Source organism: Heloderma suspectum, chromosome 1 (genome assembly GCF_057233095.1).
Source record: "Heloderma suspectum isolate Gila_16-S chromosome 1, 16-S_ref, whole genome shotgun sequence".
Classification (NCBI taxonomy): domain Eukaryota; kingdom Metazoa; phylum Chordata; class Lepidosauria; order Squamata; family Helodermatidae; genus Heloderma; species Heloderma suspectum.
The window spans coordinates 373917988-373944725 of NC_139458.1; the positions used below are offsets into that span (position 1 = coordinate 373917988).

General features: G+C 43.7%; 1 protein-coding gene across 1 annotated transcript in view; it reads right to left on the reverse strand.

Annotated features, from left to right (window-relative positions):
* LOC146359868 (kinesin-like protein KIF28) overlaps positions 1-26738 on the reverse strand; it is a 62597-nt gene that overhangs the window by 28 nt on the left and 35831 nt on the right. The window contains 10 exon segments of the mRNA XM_084828303.1: positions 2-132; positions 670-860; positions 1991-2141; positions 3759-3865; positions 5968-6134; positions 14340-14474; positions 18396-18670; positions 19011-19118; positions 21617-21735; positions 25130-25274. Of these exon segments, the coding sequence (XP_084684429.1) occupies positions 2-132; positions 670-860; positions 1991-2141; positions 3759-3865; positions 5968-6134; positions 14340-14474; positions 18396-18670; positions 19011-19118; positions 21617-21735; positions 25130-25274 (1529 nt within the window).

Consider the following 26738-nt stretch of genomic DNA (forward strand, 5'->3'; position numbering starts at 1 on the left):
TTTCTTTTTAACTATTAAGGCAACGTCATTTTTCAGTTTACTTATATTTGACTCAAGTTGTTCTCCAAAATCCTTTAACATGTGCGATTGTCTCTCAGCAAAGAGTCGAAGTAGTTGAACATTATCTTCATCCTGGAACCAAAATAAATAGTATTTTTTTGTGCAATGGAAGCTGCATTGTAAAAATTAGTAACAATATGCCCTTCAAGGAAATGGTAGCTCTGATACGAGAAAAGGGATAGAATAGCTGACACCAGGAGATGGGCAACTTGTTCAGCAAGAAGGAACACATCTGACCAACATAGACTAAATAACCTGAGCTAATTTTAACAAGGTAGACACCAATCTAGAATTGGTGTACATATCCCAAAACAACACTTAGGTGTCAGAAAACAGTTTTAAAAGTCTTCAATTCCTGGCTCTTAGGTTTGTGGAATACGTGGGCATTATGAGAGCAGTAGCATTTAGTGATAAAATGGAAGAGTTCAGAAAAGTTGTGAGTCTAAGAAGAATTTCTCAGATTCATTGCAGATAGTTCACAGAAAAACAGCACAATCCTTTTTTTAACCAAGGTTAGAATCGACCTTTCCTTTTCAAATTAGATAGATAGATGATAGATAGATAGATAGATAGATAGATAGATAGATAGATAGATAGATAGATAGATACCGGAGCTTTGCAGTGCTTTAGTTTTAAGAACTGTCCTCTGATCACAGTCATATTCTGGTAGAAGGCTTTGAGTGCTTTAGCAAATTCAGCATCACAGCTTATCTGAGTACTGCATACTGGGCGCGTGCCTTTTGATGCTGATGGAGTTATTTTAGTAGCTTGGCTTTTTGTGGGAGATTTTAAGGTCTTGCCTAGAACAATAATATATAAGAATTCATATGAGCAGACAGGTTTTTGACATATAGTTTGAATTTCTGCTGTTATAAGTACACAAGTAGGACTTGAAACAAAACGTTGCAGACCATCTTCCAGGATACACCAATCCACCACAACCACCTGGCTTTCTGTTTTTTGGCCATTAACAGACACTACATATTGTGTGGCCACTGGGCATGTTCAAGTCCTCAGCTGAAGTTACATGACTGTTTGTGGGTTTTTCCTGTAACGTTTTTGTACTTCCACAAACGGGAGTTCCCTAGATGGCCACGTTCCCTCATATCAACAGGTGGTTCCTGCTTCATCCTGCACCTGACCAGCAATCCTTTGGTGGTTTCCCAGCTTTTGCTCTCTTCCCACCTCCCCCGCCCATTCTAAAAGGTTGAAATGCCTCTCCTAGGGCTTAGTAACTGGCAGTAAGCCCAAAATATGCTGGTATTTTTTGTATTTTTGTTCCCACCTCTTTTGCCTTTGGTCTTCCTCATCACTGGAATGCGACCCCCCAAGAGCTTTTCCAAAATAGAATTGGGCACTCGAGCTGAAAGATGTTCAACACCCCTGAGTCAGGGAGTGGGTGGAAGGGAGGCAATCTCTTAAGGCTTGGATTCCAGCATCCTTTCTCCCACTGGTAACTCTCCCTCCTGAAATCTGTACTAAAAGTGTGTGAAAGCTGAACTCCCTATACTCCATGCTGTTGAAGTTCATAGCTGACACTGTATAAGCAGATCTTTTACCTGGGGCACTGTAGACTTCATGTCCAGAGTTTCAATCGGTGTGCAAAGGTATATTTTCAGTCATTTATAATAATTAGGACATCCTGAATTATATGTGTAACAAGTCTGAGCTATCAATTGTGAATGTACCCTAATGATTTTTTTAATATAGCCATATATAATAATGCAAAGTTGTCTGAAACCTTTGGGTGGGCCAACACAATGGAATCAATCAAACATGAACATCTCTCCTTCTGAAACTTGTCAAATAGAACCCCAACAGTATGTATTAAAGTAAATCTGAGTGATCAATGGTCTTAAGAGGGTCAAAGTACAATATAAAGCAGGAGTAAAAACTTGCATTTTAATTTATAAAGTTCTCAGGTACTTACTTCGATGGATTTCTGCCTCACATGCTTTCAATTTATCCTTCAAAAGTACATTTTCTTCCCTTAGAGCTCTGTTAATGTCTCTGAGTAGGTCAGTCTCTTGCTCGAGCTTTTGTAGCTTTTGGTAAAGTTCAGCAATCTGGTTTTCTGTGTTCTAAAAAAAATAGATTATAGATATACACATACATATATGTATATATTACACACACACACACCCCTATACAAACACACACGCACTGGGTTTGCATGATCGGGGAAGGATAATAAGCCACTGTAGCTTTATTTTCCCACTCTGCACGTGTGCGCACAGCATAATTACCATAATTGCCCTCACCAGAGGTGGTTTGTCATGTCATCCAAACCCAATGAGGGTGGGTAGTGGGGGTGGGTTACAAGCTACCCTGAAACCCTAGAACAAGCTATGTGCTGTGTGAAGAAGTACTTCCTTTAATCTGTCCTGAATTTAAGGGAGAGGGGGTGCAAAAATCCCCTAGTTTCCACTAGTATTCCACAAGAATAAACTAAAACTGGGGCAGAGTGCCTTTTTCTACAGAGCAAGTACAGCCTTACCTCCATGCATACACAGACCAGCATGAAAGGCAAGGGCTTATATGACAGATGGCAGGACTTCCTCTCCCTGCTTCCATTTCCCACACGTCATTTTTTTTTAGACGTTAGACTGTCTCCCACTGCCCTCGCAAGTTTACTGTGCACACTGTCTCACCAACCATTCCCCAAGTATTAAGTATTTTTCCCCACCTCACCCACCCAACAAAAAATTAAAAAAGTTCCCCCAGGCAGCTTTCCCTCTGTCTGCACCCCTGAACTCCACAGAAAAAGAAAACAAAGCCTATGCTTCCCCCCTCTTCACCAGAGTGTAGCTGCAATGGCAGGAACAAAAATGTTTTGTTCCAACCAAGAACAAAAATGAAAATAAAGCAGCAGCAACAACAGCCCAGCTGGCCTGAGCCTGGTGGGGCAGTGTCCCATTTAACCTAATGGAGCAGGCTGTACTGACAGAAACTGATCAAACCCCTAAGACCTTACAAGATCCAGGGATGTAGTTCAATAGCCCAACCATTTCGCTTATTCTGCCTCCGTATTAATATTATTATTTATTAAATTTATTAATCACCCATCTGGCTGGTCACCCAGCCACTCTGGGCAATGTACAGAATATATAATAAGGCAGTTTAAAAATAAAATTCCACAGTAAAAACATCATTTTTCTAAAAATACCCTAACCCACCCCAAATGCCTGCCTTAACAACCACGTTTTTAATGCGTGGCGGAAGCTCATTACAGAGGGGGCATGGCGGAGTTCCCTAGGGAGGGAGTTCCACAGAGTGGGGGCCACCACAGAGAAGGCCCTCTCCCTCGTCCCCACCAGTCTAGCTGTCCTGGCTGATGGGACGGAGAGAAGGCCATCCAAGGCTGATCTTGTTAAGCGGCCTGTCTGGTGTGGCTGGAGGCGCTCCTTAAGATAGGCTGGGCCGGAACCATATAGGGTTTTAAAGGTCAAAACCAACACCTTGAATTTGGCCCGGAAAACAGCTGGTAACCAGTGCAACTCCTTCAGCACTGGAGTGATGTGATCTTGCTCGCGGCTGCCTTTAATCAGGCGAGCCGCCGCGTTCTGTACCAGCTTAAGTATTAAGTAGCAGCCAGAGTATAAAAAAAGATACCTGTCATATGAGGCATTTGGAACTGGCTCATAGCCTGGCTTTGACCTTTAGTCCAATGTATGCAAGAATGGCAGGAATGCACTCACCTGACCAGCAAGGCTCAGAACTTCAGCTTTAGGGTTATCAATGATAATAGAACCCTCGCTTGTGACGGCCATGCCTTGGTGAGATGAGTCCAGTTCAGCACATCCTTCTGTATTATTGGAAAAACGTTGCACAGTTAAGGACCAGATTATCGCTTTCACATCCCTGTTCAAGTTCACAATATTTAGGAGACAATGGGAATTTTATACCAATTCTGTGATAAAGACGCCATTAATTGTACTTTTAGAATTGGTTACAATAAACATGGCATGTGTTGGGCTGATATTTCCACACTCTTTTAAAAGGTTCATTAAAAACATCTTCTCAAAAAGAGTGACATGAGATGCCCTTCTTCCACCTAACCTGCAGATAATATGTCCCTTTCCCCCCCTCACCTTATACCTTATTCTGCTGCTTCAGATGTCTGTCAGCCTCCCACTCCTGGCCATTATGTGCCATTATGAGCTTGCTCATGCACAGTATCCTAGGGAAACTAGCAAGTTGGGTGTAAGTGCCAGCATCCCCTGGGAGCAGCAGCTGCTCTGAAGTGGAGCTGGGGTGTGATTGCTTAGCAAAATAACCATCTAAATCCGTTTCATTATAATGGGTGGGGGAACCTCTTTCAGCCCGGGGCCAAATTCAGTTGCCAAGAAGCTCTCAGGGCCACATTCCTGAGAGCTTACCACCAGCAAGCTGTATGGAGGGAGATGAGAGCAGCACAGCTGAAGACCTCCCTTGTGAAGGCTCCTCCCTCAACTATCAGCACCAGCAGCCATTCCAGCAGGCTGATCTAAGGGATATGAGAGGGGCAAGACCATTCCACTATCCCTGCTGAAAGAATAAATGTTTTCCCTCTTCCCACCTCATTCCTTTTTCCTTGCGTGTTATGACGTTTTAGATTGTAAGCCTGTGGACAGGGACCATCTTGTTTAATTGATTATATGTACACAACTCTGAGAGCCTTTTTGGCTGAGGAGTAGCATAAAAGTACTTCAAATAAATAATAAATTCCAGTGGTGGGTGGGGCTGAAGGCAAAATGGGCAGGCCCAGAACACCAGCATATTGTAGCTTAAAGCTCTTAACTCAGCCTCAAGACAGGCATGTCAGCCTTTCAGAATGGGGGGAAACTGCACAAAAGCCAGGAAGCCACCAAACGATTGGTGGTTGGGGGAAAGGGAGTGTGGCCATTTGGGAAACCCTGGAGGGCCAGATTTGGCCCTAGGGCCTATTGCTCCCCACCCCTGAATTATAAGGTAGGTCAAAGCTTTGTAGGTGTAATGGCCTCACACTGAACAAGCAGAATAAACCAACAAAAGTTCAAACTGCTGGGTGTTCTCTGTTTAAACATTTCCAAGTATAAGGAAGGGCTAGAGAGGTTTACACTCCAACAGAGGGGTCATTACTCAAATTTCTCAAACTCTAACTTGGTTAGCTATATTATATAAATTATTATTGAAGGGTACCCAGTTATGCAAGTTACGCTTAGATGGTCCAGTCATACAGAGGATCAAGATAAGGTGTTAAAAGTCCATGACTTTTAACACCTTAAAAAAGTTCAGGACCACAAAGCTGGCTGAAACGATATACCTACATATCAAATAGGTAAAGGAATATTGAACCAGTTTCAACTGGTAAAGTTGACTTTTGACTATTCCATTTATGGCAAACATGGTACCATTTTCCTGCAACATTCTAGAGATGGCAGAGAAAGTAACCCTAGAGATGGAATTCAAAAGATGAAGGAGAACATGGGTAGGAAGGAATTCCATTGTGTAATGATAGGCTTCTATACCCTGGCTGGAATAAGATGGGTCCTGGAGCTTACTTGCAAACTGTGATTGGCGTGGATCAATCTTGTATCAGAATATCACAATGGTGTAAAATAATATATCTACATTCAGCACATCTTATTGAGAATTGTTGGGAGGGACCACTGTTCGGTAGCAGAGCAGGAAGGGTGTCTCAAGTTGTATCCTTAGGATGTCCACTGAAAAGGATATCAGAAGGGCTGGGAAAGACCTCAGCTTGAAGAGTCACTGCAGGTTGGCAATACTGGCCTAGAGGGACAAATCATCTGACTTGTATAAGGCAACTTCATGTGTTTGTTATCTTTCCCAAACAGCAGTATTATTTTGTCATATTTGCAATCTATGCTTTTAGACAGAAAGCTTGTCAAGATGCATACACAGCTTTTACCACAATAAGAATACCTTGAAGTCCCCACAAGTCAATAATTAAGGCATTTTTCTGCAGATAGTTCAAAAAATCATGGGATGTCTTCATGGCTGAAAATTTAACTAGTTCTTCTATCTTTGGATTCACATTTTTCCAAGCAGGTTTTGTGTATAATGAGTGTTGGAGATCATAAACTTTGTATCTAAAAATGGAAAAAGAAACAACCTCATTAAAACTAAGTTCAGTCTCCAAAGAGATCAACTGCTTGAAAGAATATGCCAACCATGCATATACAGCAACATTTCAAGGATAGATATTACTTCCCACTGAATAATTGATATACCACAAGCACACTCAGATTTCAGAAAATTGTTCCTTCTTTTCATTTTTTGGTACTCATTTTTCTACTGAAGATGTCACAATTTCTAAAAATGCGTATTTCCTCAAACAGACTTGCAATACAGTTCTAATCCTGTTTAGAAGTCGCACACTTTCAGTGGCATTGTTACAGGTTAGCAGGGGCATTGCTAGGTTCTTAAAAGATCCAGGGCACAGGCCCATAACACAAATTCGCATCTACCTACCTACCTACCTACCTACCTACCATCTACCTTTATAATATATCCAAGTCTAAGTGCACATCTCTGTGTGTGTATGTGTGTGTGGTATGTGCATGAGGTGTGCTTGCGTGTGTGTATAGATTACAAAGATACATACATACATACATAAGAAGTATGCACTGACCCCCGACCCCACTTCAACTCAGACCCTGATTCAGCATTTTGGAAAACATCCCACTTCTGCTCAGGCCAATTTGTAGTGGGATCATTTCAGCTCAGCACCAAACCTGAGTCAAGGTTTGGAAAAATTAGTCTTTATGCTTCCTGTTGACTACCATTGGAAATTTAAAAAAAACAACTAACTTTTTTCTCTTGGTCAGAACTGGATGATAATTTTAGGCATAGTAGCCCCCTAGAAGGGGATTACACCTGCCCAATGTCAGAAAAATAGGTGCAGGCTTTATATTTTTATTGTCTTTTAAAGGGAACTGCCAATAAATTTTTTATTACTTGGAAGAACTGGATACACATTTCAGGATTCATTGCTCCATCAGAGGAGATCATGTCTCCAAATTTCAGAATGATAGCCACAAGGATTTTTGTGCAAGGATGGCCTTGACATTTTGAGGTCTCCAAAAGAGGACATACTAATCTTCTTATTTTCCTTGTGGACCATTCTTCTGAAAATTACAGACAGCCTAGAGTTGTCCCTAAGTAAGAAAGCAGCAAAGTTTCAGAAGGATAAGTGCAGCAGTTCATGTGGAAGGGGAGTTCTCCAGTTTCAGGGAGCGAGTGATTTGCTTTCCCTTCACCGCTTCCCCACTAGGTTTTTGGGTAAATTTGTATGAAAATGCATAGGTCATTAGAGGTGTCTCCCAGGCAAGAAAACTGCAAAGTTTCTGAAGGATATACATACATGCAAATTTTGAATTACTAGAATTTATTTACATTTCACCAGTGTCAACGTCAGGGGAACATGGGTGGGAAGGTGCTATTGCACTCATGTCCTGCTTGTGGCTTTCCTATGGGCATCTGATTGGCCACTGTGTGAACAGAATGCTGGACTAGATGAACCTTGGTCTGATGCAACACAGCTCTTATGTTCTTAAACAGAAGCCACTGAGCATATGCAGAATGCTTTTCTTTCACCACTAAGCACTTACATTCTCCCCCTACCAATTCTATTCCCCTCCATGTAACCATCCCTCCTCATACTACCATCCTCCAGCAACTCTTCAGAAGAACAGATGTCTTGTTTTGTGCAACTGCTCTCTACCTCCTCCTTGTTATGCACAAGCTCTCATTGTATCTTCCTCCCCATAACTTCCTTTGTGCCAAGACTTCACCAGGATTCAGCCAATGGGTCTGTTTTCAAAACGAGGGCTAAGTTATGGAGAAACTCTGAGCATGCACTAAGTGCCTTTCCCTCTCCACTGAAGCTAGTGTTCAAGAAAAAAAACAAAAAACACCAAACCCACAAATGACAAAACATGCATAGGACTGAGCTGAAACGGTAGTCATTTCATTAGGTGGAATTGGGTAGGCACTGTATTAAGCCTGCAATACCATGCTCACAACTCAGGACTTATTTCTGAGTAAACATCCAGAGCATCAAAGTGCAAACGTCCCTGCAAAATTAACTCGTGCTGGAATCCTATGCACACTTTCCTGAAGGTAAGCCTCATTAAACATAATGGGGCTTCTGAGTAGGCATTCACAGGATTGTATAAATGAGCAGTATTTATCTCCCCTCCACTTAAAAAACAAACCAAAATCTCCTATTTTGATTAAAGCTTTCTGTTCATAGGAGCATAGGAAGCTGCCTTGTACTGAGCCAGACCCTGGGTCCATCTAGCGCAGTACTGTTGACACTGACTGGCAGCAGCGGCTCTCCAGGGTTTCAGGCAGGATTCTTTCCTAGGCCTACCTGGAGATGCTGGGGATTGAACCCGGGAGCTTCTGCATGCCAAGCATGTGCTCTACCACTGAGCTACAGCCCTTCCTATTGCTGGATAATGGCAACTGACAAAACAGCCCCAGATTTGTTTCTCTGTGACCATGTGAACCCACTTTTCTCAAAGGCTTGAGTGAGAATGAGAAAACCTAACCCTCTTGTCTGTTTGTATAAAGTCAAATACAGTTCAGAACTTCTCTTGCCCACTGAAGATAATTCTCTTTAAGAATTCCTCAAGATATACTCTGGGTGGAATAAAGAAGAGAAAGAAAGAACAGGATAGGGGAGGGGAGGGAAGAAAAGAAGAATGGAGACTGGAAATGTGGGGGGGGGGTAGAGAGAATTCCCTAAGCCAAGTGGCTCCTTTCAGAGAGGTAGTACTTCAGAGGAATTTAGGAGGCTGTGGAGGGTTTGTAAGGATTGTATGTACTGAAATGAATTTTATGAGGTGAGGTGGCTGAGGGCTTTTTCTACCTTTTTTTAAACTATAGAACCTGTTTAAAAACCTTAGCAGTTCCTCAATCATGATGCCACATAGTCCTAACCCTCCTTTTGAAATAATTTGAGTCCCACAGCTATTTAGGAGAAATTAAAGTGGAGGGGGAGAAACAAGTTTGCAGAGGCTGATTGGATCCTTTGCTGTACTGAAGCTACTAACTTCTGCAGAAGCCAAAGGTTCCACTTTGGGGCAGTAAAATCAGGTGCTGTGTGAAATACCAGTATTCCACATAAAGCTCTTTCTTCCCTTCCTTCTCTCTCTTCAAAATTTCATTGCAAGCAAGCTCCCAACAGTGGGCATGTAAGGCCAAAAAAGTAGGGGGAGAGAGGATTTTTGTACCTCAAAAAAACCTGCACCAGAGATTAGGTATAGTGACCTCCTAATGGTCACCTTAAATACCTTCTGATTAGGATTTCTAATCCCCTGTGTAGCTTGGCAGTTTTTACTTTTTGTTTTAGTCTTTGAGAAAAGGAAACTTTACGCACAACTAGCACAAAAGCCACTGGACCTAACTGTCTGAAATTTGGCAGGTTCAGTCAGCTCCATAGGGGCTGCCAGGTCCCCAAATTCCATGCATGTATGTGGAAGCACAAAAAATATATAGCTCTTTGCTTTGACAGATTCTCCTGGAAATAGCAAATTTTACCTGTGACTAGCATAAAAGCCACTGCACCTAACTGCCTGAAAATGGGCAGGTTCAATCAGCTCCAGGAGAGCAATGACAAATCTGGATAAAATAGTTAAGAGCAGAGACATCACACTGACAACAAATGTCTGCATAGTTAAAGCAATGGTATTCCCCGTAGTAACCTATGGCTGCGAGAGCTGGACCATAAGGAAGGCTGAGCAAAGGAAGATAGATGCTTTTGAACTGTGGTGCTGGAGGAAAATTCTGAGAGTGCCTTGGACTGCAAGAAGATCAAACCAGTCCATACTCCAGAACATCAAGCCAGACTTCTCACTTGAGGGAATATGAAAGGCAAAACTGATGTACTTTGGCCACATAATGAGAAGACAGAATACCCTGGAGAAGATGCTGATGCTAGGGAAAGGGGAAGGCAAAAGGAAGAGGGGCCGACCAAGGGCAAGATGGATGGATGATATTCTGGAGGTGACGGACTTGACCTTGGGGGAGCTGGGGGTGGCGACGGGTGACAGGAAGCTCTGGCGTGGGCTGGTCCATGAAGTCACGAAGAGTCGGAAGCGACTGAACGAATAAACAACAAACAATCAGCTCCATGGGAGCTGTTGTTGTTCAGTCGTGTCCGACTCTTCGTGGCCCCATGGACCATAGCACGTCAGGCCTTCCTGTCCTCCGCTCTCTCCCGGAGTGTGCTCAAGTTCATATTCATTGCATAAGTGATGCTATCTAGCCATCTCATCCTCTGCCGTCCCCTTCTCCTTTTGCCTTCAGTCTTTCCCAGCATCAGGGTCTTTTCCAGAGAGTTTTCTCTTCGCATTAGGTGGCCAAAATATTTGAGCTTCAGCTTCAGTAACTCTCCTTCCAATGAGCAGTCAGGGTTAATTTCCTTTAGGATTGACTGATTTGACCTCCTTGCAGTCCAGGGAACTCGTAAGAGTCTTCTCCAGCACCACATTTCGAAGGCATCAATTCTTCGGCACTCAGCCTTCCTTACAGTCCAGCTCTCACAGCCATACATTACTACTGGGAAAACCATAGCTTTGATTAGACGGACCTTTGTCGGCAAGGTGATGTCTCTGCTTCTTACTATGCTGTCTAGGTTTGCCATAGCTTTCCCCCCAAGGAGCAAGCGTCTTTTAATTTCATGGCTACAGTCACCGGCTGCGGTGATCTTGGAGCCCAAGAAAGTAAAATCTGTCACTGCTTCCATTTCTTCCCCTTCTATATGCCAGGAAGGGATGGGGCCAGATGCCATGATCTTCGTTTTTGTAATGTTGACTTTCAAACCAGCTTTTGCACTCTCCTCTTTCACCCTCAACAAGAGGCTCTTTAGATCCTCTTTGCTTTCTGCCATTAGGGTGGTATCGTCTGCGTATCGAAGGTTGTTGATAATTCTCCCAGCACTCTTAATTCCGACCTGTGATTCATCCAACCCGGCGTTTCTCATGATGTACTCTGCATAGAAGTTAAATAAGCAGGGCGACAATATGCAGCCTTGTCGTACTCCTTTCCCAATTTTGAACCAGTCGGTTGTTCCACGTCTGGTTCTTGCTTCTTGACCCTCGTACAGGTTTCTCAGGAGACAGGTAAGGTGGTCTGGTACTCCCATCACTTTAAGAATTTGCCACAGGTTGTTGTGATCCACACAATCAAAGGCTTTAGTGTAGTCAATGAAGCAGAAATAGACGTTTTTCTGGAATTCTCTTGCTTTCTCCATGATCCAGTGAATGTTGGTGATTTGATCTCTAGTTCCTCTGCCTCTTCGAAACCCAACTTGTACTTCCGGTAGTTCTCCGTTCACATACTGCTGAAGCCTAGCTTGTAGGAATTTGAGCATCACCTTGCTGGCATGTGAAATGAGTGCAATTGTACGGTAGTTTGAACACTCTTTGGCGTTGCCCTTCTTTGGAACTGGAATGTAAACTGACCTTTTCCAGTCTTGTGGCCACTGTTGAGTGTTCCAAATTTGTTGGCATATTGAGTGCAGCACTTTAACAGCATCATCTTTTAGGATTTTAAATAGCTCAGCTGGAAGACTGCCATCTCCGCTAGCTTTGTTGTTACTAATGCTTCCTAAGGCCCACTTGACTTCACTCTCGAGGATGTCTGGCTCAAGTTCAGTGACCGCACTATCATGGCCATCAGGGACATTAAGATCTTTCCTGTATAGTTCTTCTGTGTATTCTTTCCACCTCTTCTTAATCTCATCTGCTTCTCTTAGGTCCCTGCCTTCTTTGTCTTTTATCATGCCCGTCTTTGCACAAAACGTTCCCTTGAGATCTCCAATTTTCTTGAAAAGATCTCTAGTCTTTCCCATTCTATTGTTTTCCTCGATTTCTTTGCATTGTTCATTTAAGAAGGCCTTCTTGTCACTCCTTGCTATTCTCTGGAAATCTGCATTCAGTTGGATATATCTTCCTGCATTCAGTTGGATATATCATTCTATCATTTTTTAGATTGTACCCCAGTACTGCTTTTCCCACCCTTTTGTTGACTATGAGTGCTACTCCATTTCTTCTAAGGGATTCTTGCCCACAGTAGTAGATATGATGGTCACCTGAATTAAATTCGCCCATGCTTGTCCATTTTAGTTTGCTGATTTCCAAGATGTCGATGTTCAATCTTGCCATCTCATGTTTGACCATCTCCAGCTTACCTTGATTCATTTATCTTACATTCCAGGTTGCTAAACAATATTGTTCTTTACAGCATCGGATTTTCTTTTCACCACCAGACACATCCACAGCTGAGTCTCCTTTCAGCTTTGGCCCAGCCACTTCACTCTTTCTGGCACTACTTGGAAATACCCTCTGCTCTTCCCCAGTAGTATATTGGACACCTTCCGACCTGAGGGGCTCATCTTCTGGCATCATATCTTTTAGCCTTGTGATACGTTCCACGGGGTTTTCTTGGCAAGAATACTGGAGTGGGTTGCCATTTCCTTCTCCAGTGGACCACATTTTGTCAGAACTCTCTGCCATGACCTGTCTGTCTTGGGTGGCCCTGCATGGCATAGCTTATGGCTTCACTGAGTTGCGCAAGCCCCTTCGCCACAACAAGGCAGTGATCCATGAAGGGGCCACGGGAGCTGCCAGATCTCCAAATTCCATGTGCTTATGTGGAAGAACAAAAAAATTATAGCTCTTTGCTTTGACACATTTTCTGGAAAAAATCAAATTTTACCTGTGGCTAGAACAAAAGCCACTAGACCGAACTGCCTGAAATTTGGCAGATTCAGTCAGCTCCACGGGGGCTGTCAGGTCCCAAAATGCCATGTATTTATCTTAGAAAAAAGTTATGGCCATTTCTGTTTTCCAATGCAAGTCAATAGGAAAACATAAAAAAAATGCCAATTGAAACAGCTCAAAAGATCCGGGGCACCACTTAAAAAAGATCCATGGCCCGTGCCCAGGTGGGCCCTTCTATAACAGCGCCCCTGCAGGCTAGTATGCTTAGAATTACAGCCCTGGACCAGTGGAGAATGGTAGCTCCAATGTCAGTGGGGCGGAGAATGTGCTCTGTGTTTCAGTCAGAACTGGAAAAAAGCTATCCAAGGTGCAGTCAGGACAAGCTTCGTGCCTTGGATAGCTCCTTTAGAGTTCTGACTGATTCTGATTGAAACACCGCCCCACCGACATCAGAGCCACCAGCCTCTACTGCGCTGTAGTGGCAAGAGTGTTGGACTGGGAGCTGGGAGATCCGGTTTCTAGTCCCCACTCGGCCATGGAAGCTCACTGGGTGACTCTGGGCCAGTCACAGACTCTCAGCCCAACCCACTTCACAGGGTTGTTGTGAGGATAAAAGGGAGAGGAGGAGGATAATGTAAGCCTCCTTGGGTTCCTTGCAAGAGGAATAAAGGCGGGATATAAATGCAATAATAAATAAATAAATAATTCACTGGGAAATTGCCCTAAACAGGCTCCGTTGAAATGAATGGAAGCTCCACAGGAGTACTGCTGTCTTCCTGCACAGTTCCCCTTCATTTTCAATTGTTTGTGTAATTTATTTTGTAGTGCTTTTCATATGGTTTGGAAGTTTTGTGCAAAAAACGGTATTTCATGAAGTGAGACAAAGCACATGCTGTTCTTGCAGCAGCCCATGCAGTCATGGCGAAGAAAAACATCAGCTCCTATTTATGGAGCAGTTCATTTTCTAACTGGCAAGAACAGGGAAGAGACCAGCATAGGCTCGTCATGGACAAGAATGGGTTCCTTCTAAACTGCTATGGAGGTGCTCCCTATAAGGATCCCTATCTCCCATGACTCATGAAGAGGCTTTTCCCCATTTGTTGAAGAAATTCAGATACCCAACCTCAGGGGTGGGCAGACTTCAGGCTTGTGGGATCTGCCTTGTTTTTGTTTTCTACTAGAACCTCAAGATCCACCAACCTGAGGGAGGTGCAAAAGACACATTTAAAATTAAAGAATTCTGAGAATTTGTTTTGAGACTCAGGACTGAATGGAGTTCACAGTCCTTCCAAACAAAATCCATTCCTTGTTACGCCAAGCTTTCTTCATTTCAGCACTATAACTTAGTGTGGGAGGGGGGAGATTTTGTTGCTGCTGTTGTTAAGCAATTGGGAGACTGAATCCATTCCAATCTACTGCAAATCACTCAGATATCTACATTAGATCCAGATCTACCTTCTGCCCACCCCTGCCTAACATTATCTGAAAAATATTGCTGCCTTGGGTAAAGCTTGTATGCAAAAGAAACCTGACCATGATCTATAGGAAGTTTTAAAACAGTACCCAATCTGAATCCCTCTCTGGGCCACTTCTTTAATCCATTTGACTCCAAGGCATTGTAAAATGTTAATTTGGAAATCAGTCCTTTTGCCCAGCAATTCCAAAGGGTCAATAACCATATCATCCTCTCCCAAGGCTCTGTTGGGGGGGAAAAGGGTAAGAATAGTGATTAATGTGCAAGATGGTAGTGACATGGGCCATTTCTGGATATAACATGGCTAAATCCAAGACAGTATCCAACAGGTGCTGCATGCCCACCAATCCTGCTCAACTAGCGAGAGACAATGCTCACACAGTGGAAACGTAAGCGTTTCCAGGAGGAACTGGAAATGAGCAGAAACACATAAGGGAGCTCTGCTGGCCTGTCCCAATCCAGAAACGAGAGTTTCCACTTGTTCTGGGACTTCCTATAGGAAGCCTTCAAGCTCCATTGCACAAGCAGTGGGTCCTGCTTGCCACCCCCATCCCATGCCAATGAGAGACTGGGTGGGCAGCCTCTCCAGAGAGCCACCCAGACCTGACTGCCACAGTCTTAGGGGTCCTTCCTCAAAATGAGGCATTGTCAGTTGGCCCTGGAGTCTGCCTGTACCGTTGCTGGGGAACATGAGCATGGGGTGGGGGGCACTGCACTCATGTCCTACTTGTGGGTTTCCCCAAGGCAGTCTCCAGGGCCACCTCACAATGCCTTACTTTAAGGAAGGACCCCTGAAAGAGCGGCGTTCAGGTCTGAGCGCATCTCCGGACAGGCTGTCTGCCTGACCTCTTAAGGACAAACGAAGGGCCGCACCCCACCAATCAGCTTCATCAGATGACCCTGTGTTCTGATATTATGAGAGAGGGAGAAAAATGTCTCCCTATCCACATTCTCCACACCATGTATAATTTTGTACACTTCTATTATATCTCTCCTCACTTGCATTTTCTCTAAGCTAAACAGTCCCAGATGTTGTAACTTTTCCTTATAGGCAAGTTGCTCCAGCCCCTTGATCATTTTCATTGCCTATTTTTGCACTTTTTCCAACTCAACAATATCCTTTTTTAGGTGTGGTGACCAGAACTGTACACAGTATTCCAAGTGTGGTTGCACCATAGATTTGTATAAGGGCAGTATGATATTGGCAGTTTTATTCTCATTTCCTTTCCTAACTATGCCTAGCATGGCATTTGACCTTTTCACAGCAGCTGCTGCACACTGGGTCGACATTTTCATCGAGCTGTCCACCACAACCTCAAGATCCTTTGCTTGGTCAGTCACTGGTAGCTCAGATCTCATCAGCGTATATGTGAAATTGGGATTTTTTTGTCCCAACATGCATCACTCTATACTTGCTTACATTGAATCGCATTTGCCATTTTTATGCCTATTCACCCAGTTTGGGGAGATCCTTTCGGAGCTCTTCACAACCCTTTTTTGTTTTATCCACTCTAAATAATTGGTGCCATTGGCAAACCTGGCCACCTCTCTGCTCACTCCTAATTCCAGATCATTTATGAATGAGTCGAAAAGCACTGGTCCCAAGACAGATCCCTGTGGGATCCCACTGTTTACATCACTCCATTGGGAGAATTTACCATTTATTCCTTCTCTCTGCTTTCTGTTCTTTAACAAGTTACTGATCCATAACAGAACCCATGGAATGACTGCGAAGTTTTATCAGCAGTAAGCCACCTTGATGGTCCTGGATTTCAACCCCCTATCTAGCAACTTGAATTTGGCTTCCAGGACCTCACAACTACATTTCCCCACATCGTTGGTACCAACATGAACTATGACCACTGGCATTATCCCAGCACTATCTACGAAGCTATCTAGATGGCATGTTATATCTGCAACCTTTGCACCAGGCAGGCAATTTACTATGCAGTCTACATGCCACCACATACCCAGCTGTCTATGTGACTAATTATCTCATCTTCCATTATCACAAGCCCCCTGCCCCCAGAGGCACAGCCTCAGCACAAGAGTATATTTGTTTGTCTTCCGGGTCCCTTTTAAAAAGTCATTTCCCTCTTCCTCAGAATGAAGGGGGGCTCTCCCAGAGTGAGAAATTGGCAGGCAGCCTCTCCAGAGAGGTGGCCCAGGAGACTGCCTTTGAAGAAAGAAGCCAGCTGCCTGCCCGATCTCTTGCTTTGGGAGAGATCCTCCCTAGAGGAACAAAGTGGGGCTGCTCCTTCTAGGAGCCCTACTTGCCCCTCTCTTGCTGTGGCATTTGCTGCAGTGGGAGAGCAGTGGCAGTACTGGCAGGGGCCCTCCTGGCAGGGGAGAGGCATGATCCTGCGCCCTTCCCAATCTGGTACATGAGCAGGGGATTCACCCAGCCTCATGGGAGGGCCAGCCCTGGCTATTGTGTGCACAAGCCTGTTCCTCCCTCCCCTTTTCTCATTGGCATGACTGGAAGGAAGAGAGCAGAAAAGCATTGCTTTCATTTGCAACTAACTGCAGTTTGTCATTATGTCTGAACCAGGAAGTGCAGTTAGTTTAACTATGATTTATCCAAACAAGCCAGGAACACAGACTACAGTTTGAAGTTTGCATGTTCAGACAAAACATAGTTAAAACTAACAACAGTTCCTGGTTTGCACACAATGACAAACTGTGGTTAGCTGAAACTGGAAGCAAATGCTTCTGTTCTTCACCTTGGGGCCACACCAGATGTTGGAAGGAAGTGTACAAGCCTGAAGCTGGTTCACATGGCACTAACAGAGCAAGCCCTAACACTGGACAGGGTGAGGCAGTTGCCTCAGGTGACAGATGCTGGGAGGCCACAGCAAGGTGCTGGAAGTGAAAGCTGTGGGCCATGCGGCCTCTCCTGCACCCTCTAGGCTAGCCTGCTGTCTTCAGATGTGGGGGAGGATACTGTGCCATTGCCACTGTCAGAAAAAAAAACCAGCTACCAGCGCAGTCAGCTTTTTGCATGGAATGGGAGGGGGTACCATCTTGTCCTTCACCTTAGGCAGAAAAATGTTTTGGGCTGGCCAAGACTAAACCATAGTTTATTGTTATGTCTGAACACAGCCACTGTATAACAAATTAAGGAGGTTTGTAAAGCCTCCTCCAAAGCCTTCAGGTAAAATCTAAATTCATACTTAGCCACTCTCCAAATGTTCTTTATTGTGCATTTGGATTTTTATACATAATATTGAGAAGTTTCAGTAAGAAATATGGTTGCCAAATCTTTATTCAGAGAACATGCCCAGGGCCAGCATCAAGGGTGGGCAGGGTTGGGCACCTGCCAAGGGCCCACAGCCCAGCATGGGCCCACTGGCAAGAGCTCCCTGGAGTTGCTCCAGTTCCTCCTCACCACTGCAACCTGGCTGTTCACCTGCCTTTCACCCTGGCCTATACAATGATGGTGGTGAGAAGGGGAGCAGTACATGCCATTGCCTGTTTTGCTCACTGCCTGTCTGCCTGTCAAGCAAGTTGTAGCAATGACAAGAAAGAGGATGAGGAGCAATAGCAGATGGTGACAATGGCCATGAAAAAGTAGACTCACTGAGGGAGAGGGGCCCATTGAGGGTGTCTTGCCCAAAGGCCTTCAAAAACCTGAAGCCAGCCCTGAACATGTCTATGCTTTTAACAACTTCAAGGCATTGAGAGAGATGCAGCCACCATGTCTCCTGCCACTGCACACCCTAATGCCCTCCCTACTGTATAGCAAATGAGAGAGAAAAGTGAGCAGTGGGGCAGGTTAAGCAGTGGGGGAGAGGCACAAGAGCTGCATCTTTCTCTCGGTGCCTTCTATAGGTCTGTGGCGACTGGTGCTGATTGGGGCTGGTGGGGTGGAGGGCAGGGCAGATACTCAATATTCTACTCAGGCTGTCAGAGGAGGGCAGGAGAAGATCATGCGTGGCAATGGGCAGCTCCATGCTGTGCACTGGAGCAAATGTACTTGTTATGGGGGATTTATTTGCCACAAGTGGGTGGGGGAGATGCAGAGGGTCACTGCCCCATTTGCCCCAAGTATAGAACCACCTCTGCTAAAGGTGTAGACATAAAACTTTAAATTAAGCCCTTATAGCCTTTCCTCAGCCAACAGTAGAAACAACAGAGTTGCTCACCTCCCATTTGGAGAGCACGGGATTATATTGATCAGTATGATGGCTTCCTCCATTCCTTCGGAATTCAGGAGTTCAGTTTGTTCTTCAAGTTTCATGCAGTAAGCAAGAGACTGGAGCCAGATATGAGCAGAGCCTAAATGAATTACTTCCACAGGATCCCAGAACGGATCACTCTCTTTGTCAACTTGCACATCTTCTCCATCTAAGAAACGTTGATAAAGCTCTTCCATTAAAAATTTCCTGTTGATGAACTTGGGTTTTGACCAAACCCATACCTAGCGGAATGAAGTGATTTCAATCACTTTCATCATAAGTTTTAATATTCTGAAAACTAAATGTAATTTCCAAAAAGCTTTGTTAGGTGCTGCTTATACTTTGGACAAATAATAGCCAGGTGTGGGGAGATGTACACTTGGTGGACCAATTTGGGGGCTTTGGCATCAGCTTGCCAAAACTGGGGCCAGTCATGAGACAGCAGCAGGGAGGACTTTGGATGGGTAGGGGAAGCCCCGCTGCTACAGAAATGGAGCAGCCTGTGGACCCTGCAGCATAATCTTTATCAATGCAACCTTCTGTTAAGACAAGACAGCACAACCAGTGGCTGAGACTTCTTACCTGCTTAGTAACTTTGTGTGCCACTTTAACTATGATCTCCTTTTGTAGGTCATAACCTCTGGAGTCAGAGGATGCCAGATTTTTCACTTTCAGTTCCAGGTTTAGGTCCTGTTAAAGAAATGCTTCTCAAGACAGTTTTTCTGTAGCAGATTAGCATAATTAATTTCATTCATTAAGGGTGCAATCCTATGCATGTTTAGACAGAAAAAGTCCTACAGCGCCCAGCATTCCCCAGCCAGCCACGCTGGGAGTTGCAGGACTTTTTCTGTCTAAACATGCATAGGATTGCAGCCTAATTTATTAAATTTATTAGACACCTTTCTCTAAAACAAGACTCTAGACATCTTATAGCAAAGGTTAAAACATATGAAGATTTAAAACCATTTAAAACAACTAAAAACAATTACAAATAATCAAGACCCAGTAAAATAACTATATAAAGAAGTCCCATCAAATGCCTGGGAGTAGAGCAGAGATGGACAACTTGTGGCCCTCCAGATATTTTGGCCTACAACTTCCATCACCCCTAGCCAGTATAGCCAATGGTGAGGATGATGGGGAGTGTAGGTCAAGACATCTGTGAAAATAAGGTTCTGACTTTGCCCCAATGGGCGAGAGAGTGTAACCAGAACTGACTTAAGGCTATTTAAAAGTTCAATATCTTTGAAAACTTAACTAGGAAAACAGTGAATACACTTTCCACTTGTTAAACAAATGAAATATGCCACATAGGAAGTATTAAGATTAGTGATGTGTGAATCCACCTCTGTCTAGGTTCTCCGGACACCCACCCAGCCCCTACTTGCTGGTCTGCAGCCTGCACTCACCCTGATGATCTGCAGTCAGCATTTTTTGAAAAATAAAATGGTGATCGCAAAAATGTGCATTTTTGCAAATGCACATATTTGCGTATGCATGAAAATGTGTGTTTTCACAAATGCACATCTGAAGATGTTCAAAAAAAGAAAAGAAGAGCCTTCTTTCCCCAAAAGGGAGGTATAAACCAAGCTGAGGCCAAAAGGCCCCCAAACAAACCACAATCTGCGAACAAAACACAGAGTTGAGCAAAAAAGGTAAAAATCAAGTGAGCACGACAGGAACAAAACATGGTGTTTTTTCCTTCTCTCTCTCTCTAACAGGGTGCCGTTGCTTTCTTTAATCCCCTAACACCCTCAATTTTCTGCTTTTTGATTGGCTCTTTTCTCTAGCTGATAACTGGAAAATTTTGGTCTGGATTGGTGAGTGACCGGGGGGGGGGGGGGGCGGAACCCTGTAGGGATAGTTTCTCACTATTTTGGACAGCCGATGTTACCTTAGGCCTTATCAGCGTATACGGGAACATTCTGGACTCATGGAGCTTCTGCGAGCTGTGAGGAGCAACAAACATTGCAACTCCTTCTCACAGTGGCCTGTTGTTCCACAACTCGACCACTGCTTTGTCAGCACAATTGCCTGCATCTCAGACTGCAGGCAGCAAAACTCTCTGCCCTCAAGGAAAGACAGGCTTGCTTGTGCACCAAAGTTTCACTCCTGTTCCATTCCATGGCTTCCTTCTAAGCTCTCTGTTCCCAGCCCTTGAAACCCAAAAGGGGCCCTGAGTAACAATCTGGAGGGTCACAAGTTACCCACCCCAGAGTCGAGGAAAATCTTAACCTAGCACTGAAAAGATATTGGCACTAGGCGGACCTCATTTGTCATCCAATTTAGAAAGCTATAATACCTGAGCTTCTCAGAAACAAAATGGGAATATATGCAAGGTGCTATAGCACCAACGTGATTTTGTCTAGTATAAGAGGTAGGTAGCATAAGCAGTAACATTTTAGTCATTGCCAACAATGGAAAACAGTTAACAGCTTTTTTTTGGAAGTATCCATTTAAGTAATTGTTTGTATTAAATCATAGTGTAAGCAGATATCCTAGTAACACACTGATATATACAAAGTAGTTCTTATAGCTACCTTTCCCCTGTCTGATAATTCAGTTTCCCTTTCTAGGGGAGACAAAATCTGAAATGTTGTTGTGTCAGATATTTAGGATGTCTTCTCAGATTTCCGCTCTCACCCATTCAAAATGAGCAAGTATGAACCTGTGACATAGGACAACCCAGCCACATTATCACATCTTGAACCGTGCAGGCATAGCCCATACTGGGCATACTGTTGACCGAGTCTGCTGGGCAGATAGATGTAGGACCAATCTTCAGAGACTGAAGTTGTCAGAGGCACCAAAAAAATTCATCCAGTCCCTTGAATACATCCTCATGCACACATGCTCTTAGACACATCCCTTCCTATTGCGAGAGGCATCCCTGTTAGGTTCCCTTTATTTCTCCATGCAGCATCAAGCACTTGAATGTTTAGCACTATGTTAAATGTTTAACACTGACACCATAGTCAGCACTAGGGAAAGATCTTTTGTCCCGTGACGAAAACAAACATGTTTCACATAGATTCAGGAGCTGGACTCTGGTTTGGATTCAAAGGCTTAACCAGGAGGGGTTTCTCCTCAATCAGTCACCATCTTACATGGACTATCCTGTCTGCTCAATGTACAGGCTGCTTCTAATCCTGCAGTAGACAATGGGATATACACACATTCGCACTTACCTTCCTCAGCTCCACACTCATTTGATTTGCTTCGGCAACCAATGGCATTAACTTAATATAATCATGGAACACAGCAAGGACGCTGGGATCTGGCTTGCCATCCTTCCTGCTTGCAGCACCTTTAAGAAAAGTGCCTTATTGTTAAGTCTAAATGACCAGAATCCTCATGTGTATTATGGGGGGAAATTAATATGCTATTGAAACGAGTGGAGGCTGCTGGCTCCAATTTCAGTGGAGCTGTGAATCCATTCTGGGTTTCAGTCAGAATCAGCCAGAACTCTACAGGAGCTATACAAGGTGCTGAACCTATTTTGGAGATAAGATTTAGAGTTCTGACTGGTTCTGATTGAAACCTAGAATGGATGCATAGCCCCACCAAAATCGTAGCTGCCAGCCTCCACTGATTAAAACCTATTGTAGCCATCTTTGCCTTTTCTGTATATTCATGTGAAATTTCTCTGAACATTCTGAAAACATCTAAAGTGTTGGAATAATCAGATGTTTGGTAATTAGGATCACCATTTATTTTGGTCACACAGGCACGCAGCTACTTGTGGATGAATGTTACGGCTGAATACGGCAGCTAGGTTGGTTACAGGAACAGCTTATTGCCAGTGTATTGCACCAAGGCTGAGGGAACTGCACTGGCTGTCTATATGCTACCAGGCCAGATTTAAGGTTTTGGAATGTGTACAAAAAGCACTAAACAAAGCCCTAAACAACTCAGGATCAGGATACTTAAGAGATCGCTGGCCCCCTACTTGTCTGTTCAGTTGTTGCACACATCAGGAGATACCCTCCTGCTGGTGCCTAAGATTTCAGAGGTACATGATGGCTCAGAATAGGGTCTTTGGTATCAGAATGTCCATTCTCTGGAACTACCTACTTAACAGTACAAATTAGACAGACACCGACACTTCTGGGTTTTTGGAGCCTACTGAAAATGTACTTGTTCCAGCAAATAGTCCCAGAAAGTTATCTTGTTTTCCTTGCTGCTGTACAGTTTGTTTGTTTTTTAATGGTTTTATACTGTATTGTTTCTATATCGCTTAGAAAATTATTTTAATGTAAGCAATTCATAAATATCAGTAAATAAATAATGCCTGCCCTCTTTGAGAAAAAAAACTATTCAGGATGTTGTGTGTTGTTCCCATTAATATCTATTAATATTAATATCCCTAAATTAACAACTAAACTAAACTCGGTGGTAAGAAACTTGATATTTTTAAGGATAAATACTGAAAATGTCAGGAACGGAAGTTCTGCCCCAGATAGGAGATCACTTATATGGTATTTATAGTGCGACAGTAGTTGTGCAGTGTACAAAACTGACAGAGTCAATTCCTGGAGAAGTTTGTGGTAGAAGGAATGGGGAGAGAAACTGAGTCATAAGTAGTGGGGATAGAAAGCTGGGCAGCAGTGGAGGAGCAAATAAGCAACTTCCATCAGGGGTTCATCAGGCGCCTTTGTTGCTGGTCTTCAGGAAGCCTCTAAAGACCCACTTGCTTTCACTGGCCTTCTCATAATCTGTGGGCAGCAGGTTTTATTGGTGTATATGGTTTTGTTTTATCCTGTATGAGAGGGTTCTATCATTAAAGCCCGCTTAAAAATAATTAAAAATAAAATAAATAAGATTAAACTGCCCAGTTTTCCTAAACTGGGCAGTTTGGGAAAGTCTTTGAGAGATTGAGAGAGAGGTGGGGCAAAGTTGATAAATAGGAAAGGGCACACTATTATTGCCACAGTTCATACATTCACTGGGGCCAGCAGTGGAGAAAGTAACTCCCCATTCTCCCCATAACCAAACAGAAAATATCTCACATGAGCCTCATGCTCATCAGTCACATAGTTCCCCTCCTTATTTTTTCACACAAACTAGGCCTCCATGTACATGGTTGATGGAAGTGGGGGCAAGGCTGTCCTCTGTTTTGTGAAGGCACTGAGCCTGGTAAATGTATGAGAGAACCAGTAGACAGAATGTTGGACGTAGATCCAGGTTCAAATCCCCACAACCATGAAGCACATTGAGCTGAAAGATGGTGCGTGGGCCAATCTACCTCTACAAAGTTGCTGTGAGGATAAAATGGCAAGGCAGGGTGGTTGGGAGGGAACCATGCATGCTGCCTTGAACACCTTGGAGGAAGTATGGGAGGAAAATATCAGTCATAATATGAACTGGGGCCAAATGGATGCAGTTGTTTTGCTCGCATTCATCCCATGTTACTCTTGCCTCTACCATCCTCTATCTTCCCTCTGTTGTTTCTCCCCATTTTCAAACTTTACATGACAAGTATCTGTGGGGGGAACGGACCAGCCCTTCTTTCGTTTTGCTTATGTTATTATCTGGAGCAGGTGGGGTGGGGTTGCAGAGGGGGGGAGTATCTGTTCCACTAGCAGTGTCTGTTCTGCTGGTGAACAGACACCACTGGATACAAGCCAAAGAGGTCAGACAGTAGATAAGTTGGTGAAAAATGGAAGGAACAAGAATTAGTACAAAGGAAGAGCTACTATGCAGATATTTAAAAAGTTAAGAGTAGAAGCTCTAATTTAAAGAAAAGTGTAACATGTAGCACATGTAATTAATGAGGGGAAAGATTGTCACAATAATGGAATGGAATATAGAGAGATGAGACTGGACAGAGGAATTCAGAATCTGAGTAGAGATGAAGGATGCAGCAGCAACAGTATAGCCAGTTACAGAGCTTCTCTACATAAGTGATTTATTGCATGCTCATGATCGGTCACTCACGGAAGTCTGAGGGTCCTTTACACAACATCGTCAACTTTCAGGACATCTCCCGCACTTTCCTCCTTTATCCCACTTTCAAAAAGATTAGAGATAAGCTGTAATAAAAGGAAATGGCGCAATATCGGCAGTGTCTAAAGCCGGCATAGCGCTATAATTCAGCCACTTGATGGCATTGTTTCATTTTACATATAGAGCATTAGCAAGAAAGGAAGTTTTCAATTCCAAATCACATGTTTGCCGTCTAAAGGAGCCCTTCGAAAATCCAGAAATACTCTGGAAGAAGAAAGCCAGAGGAGGATTTTTGCTTAATATAGAGAAGCCCATAGTAGCCAAGGTGAACAGTGCATTGATAATAGTTGAGTTGTAGGTACAGAGAGGAAAGAACAGCACTTGGAGATGGAGGAAAAAAGGACCAGAGACAGAATCTGCACAACATTCTGCACACATGGAATCCCATAAGACAACAGTCCTGACCATGCAGCATTGGCACCCTATGCTCCCCGTTCTGCATTATGTATAAAAATATGGGAACATCATGCAACTAATATGAATTAATGGCAAAACATCGCCCCACCCACAGTATATTACCTCAGGTACCCATATTTTTGTTTAATTAATTTATTTTATACACCACCACTGCAAACAAGTTTTCAAAGCAATGTTTGATAAAATATAAATATATACAATAGCTATAAAAATAAGCTTAGATCAGCACATCTATAAAAACAGAATAATAGTAAGGAGAACTATAACATCGTGCTTACCAAGTTTATCTACGCTGAAGCCTTCGGCAGCTGCTAGCTCTGACTGAACAAAATCATAGTCATATCTACTCTGGTCCTCGTTGGTGCGATCTGTAGGTGGACCAATGTAGAGGTATGCGTTGTTTGACCCCAAAATGATACGGTCCTGAGGAATTGAGTACACAGTGCTTGCTGAAAGTATTTTTATTGCACAATGGATTGTTAAGCCTTATACATTTCATTATATTAGCTGAAAGCAGAGGTCAGAAACTTAGGGGGTGTTTCCATGACAGCAGAAGGAGAAGTGAATGGAGGAGTACTGGATTTTTAAAAAAGGAATCAGCTTTGCTGAACTTTGGTCCATGCAGGGCTCCACAAGTGAGTGCTCTGCACCAGTAAAAATCGCTTCACAGAACATACTTCGGGGGGGGGGGGTTGGAGTGAATGTTATCTGACTGGCAGGGACTGCTCAACCAATAAGAGAAGTGTCCCCCCTCCCCCCTTTCTCCTTTCCCCTGAAAGTCCAGATGCACCTGCATTTCAGGAGCAAGCCTAATTGAGCACAATAGGAGTTATTTCCAAGTAGACACATATATGTGTGCGTGGGAAAGATGGGGGGGGGGGGCCCAAACACAGCGATGGGAAACCATCCCCCTTTCTAATCTGATTCTGCACAGGATCTCTATAATGAAGGTGTGATGTAGTTACTTCCTAAGGCAATAAACCAAACAATGAAGAATCAGAGCCTCGAAATCGCACTTTAGAGCACTTAGAGACTTTGTGCTTTAAACTGTGCCATTTTAATTGAGGGGGATCTCTGTAAATTCTGATGTGGGCATTCAGGGGACAAGCCTCACTGAGCACAATGGGAGCTACTTCTGAATAGACACTAACTGGTTTGTGCTGGGAAACACAGGGACAGGGAATACCCCTTGACTGGGGTCATGGTGAAAGGCACACCCCTGGGCAGGGCTAGCCTACCCGAGGTAAATGCAGGGTTTGGGGCACACAACTATACTGCCGAGAACCCAACTTAAGGAAAAGAATCAGACTTTAAGCAGCCTCAGGAAATCCAGTTTTTCCACGATAAGCTCCAGGATGGCCGCAGATGGCCGCAACATCATGTATCCGTAACAACCTCAACATGCAGCCAGCTTGGCATAAATCCCTGGTGAAGACACCCCCTTGGTCTTTACAAGAAGAATTCGTGTAGTGCTTAGGAGACTGAGGTGTAAACTGAGAAGTCTACATTCAGATCTCCTCAGCTACAAATTATGTGGCTTTAAGCAACTTTCTCACAGCCTTAACACCTCCATCTGGAAGATGGACATAATAGTGAGTCACCTAACATAAAGGGCTTATTGTACACTAATGTGCACAAAGAGTTAAATCTGTCTCGCTAGTGAAAAACTGCTAATCTGATGGGAGTTTCTCCCTCTCTCCTCCCCTCTGCAGTTCCCTGCACTGCCCTAAAACCTACTTTGGAGGGTTCCCAGAACTATGGAGCAAATTTTGAGGACATGTGTCCGGCGGGGGAATCAGTCCTCTCCGTTCTGCTAATGGAACCACTTCTGTCAGAAGAATGACAACATTTGATCCAATGTAAATGTTAAGTATATCCTAAATGCAA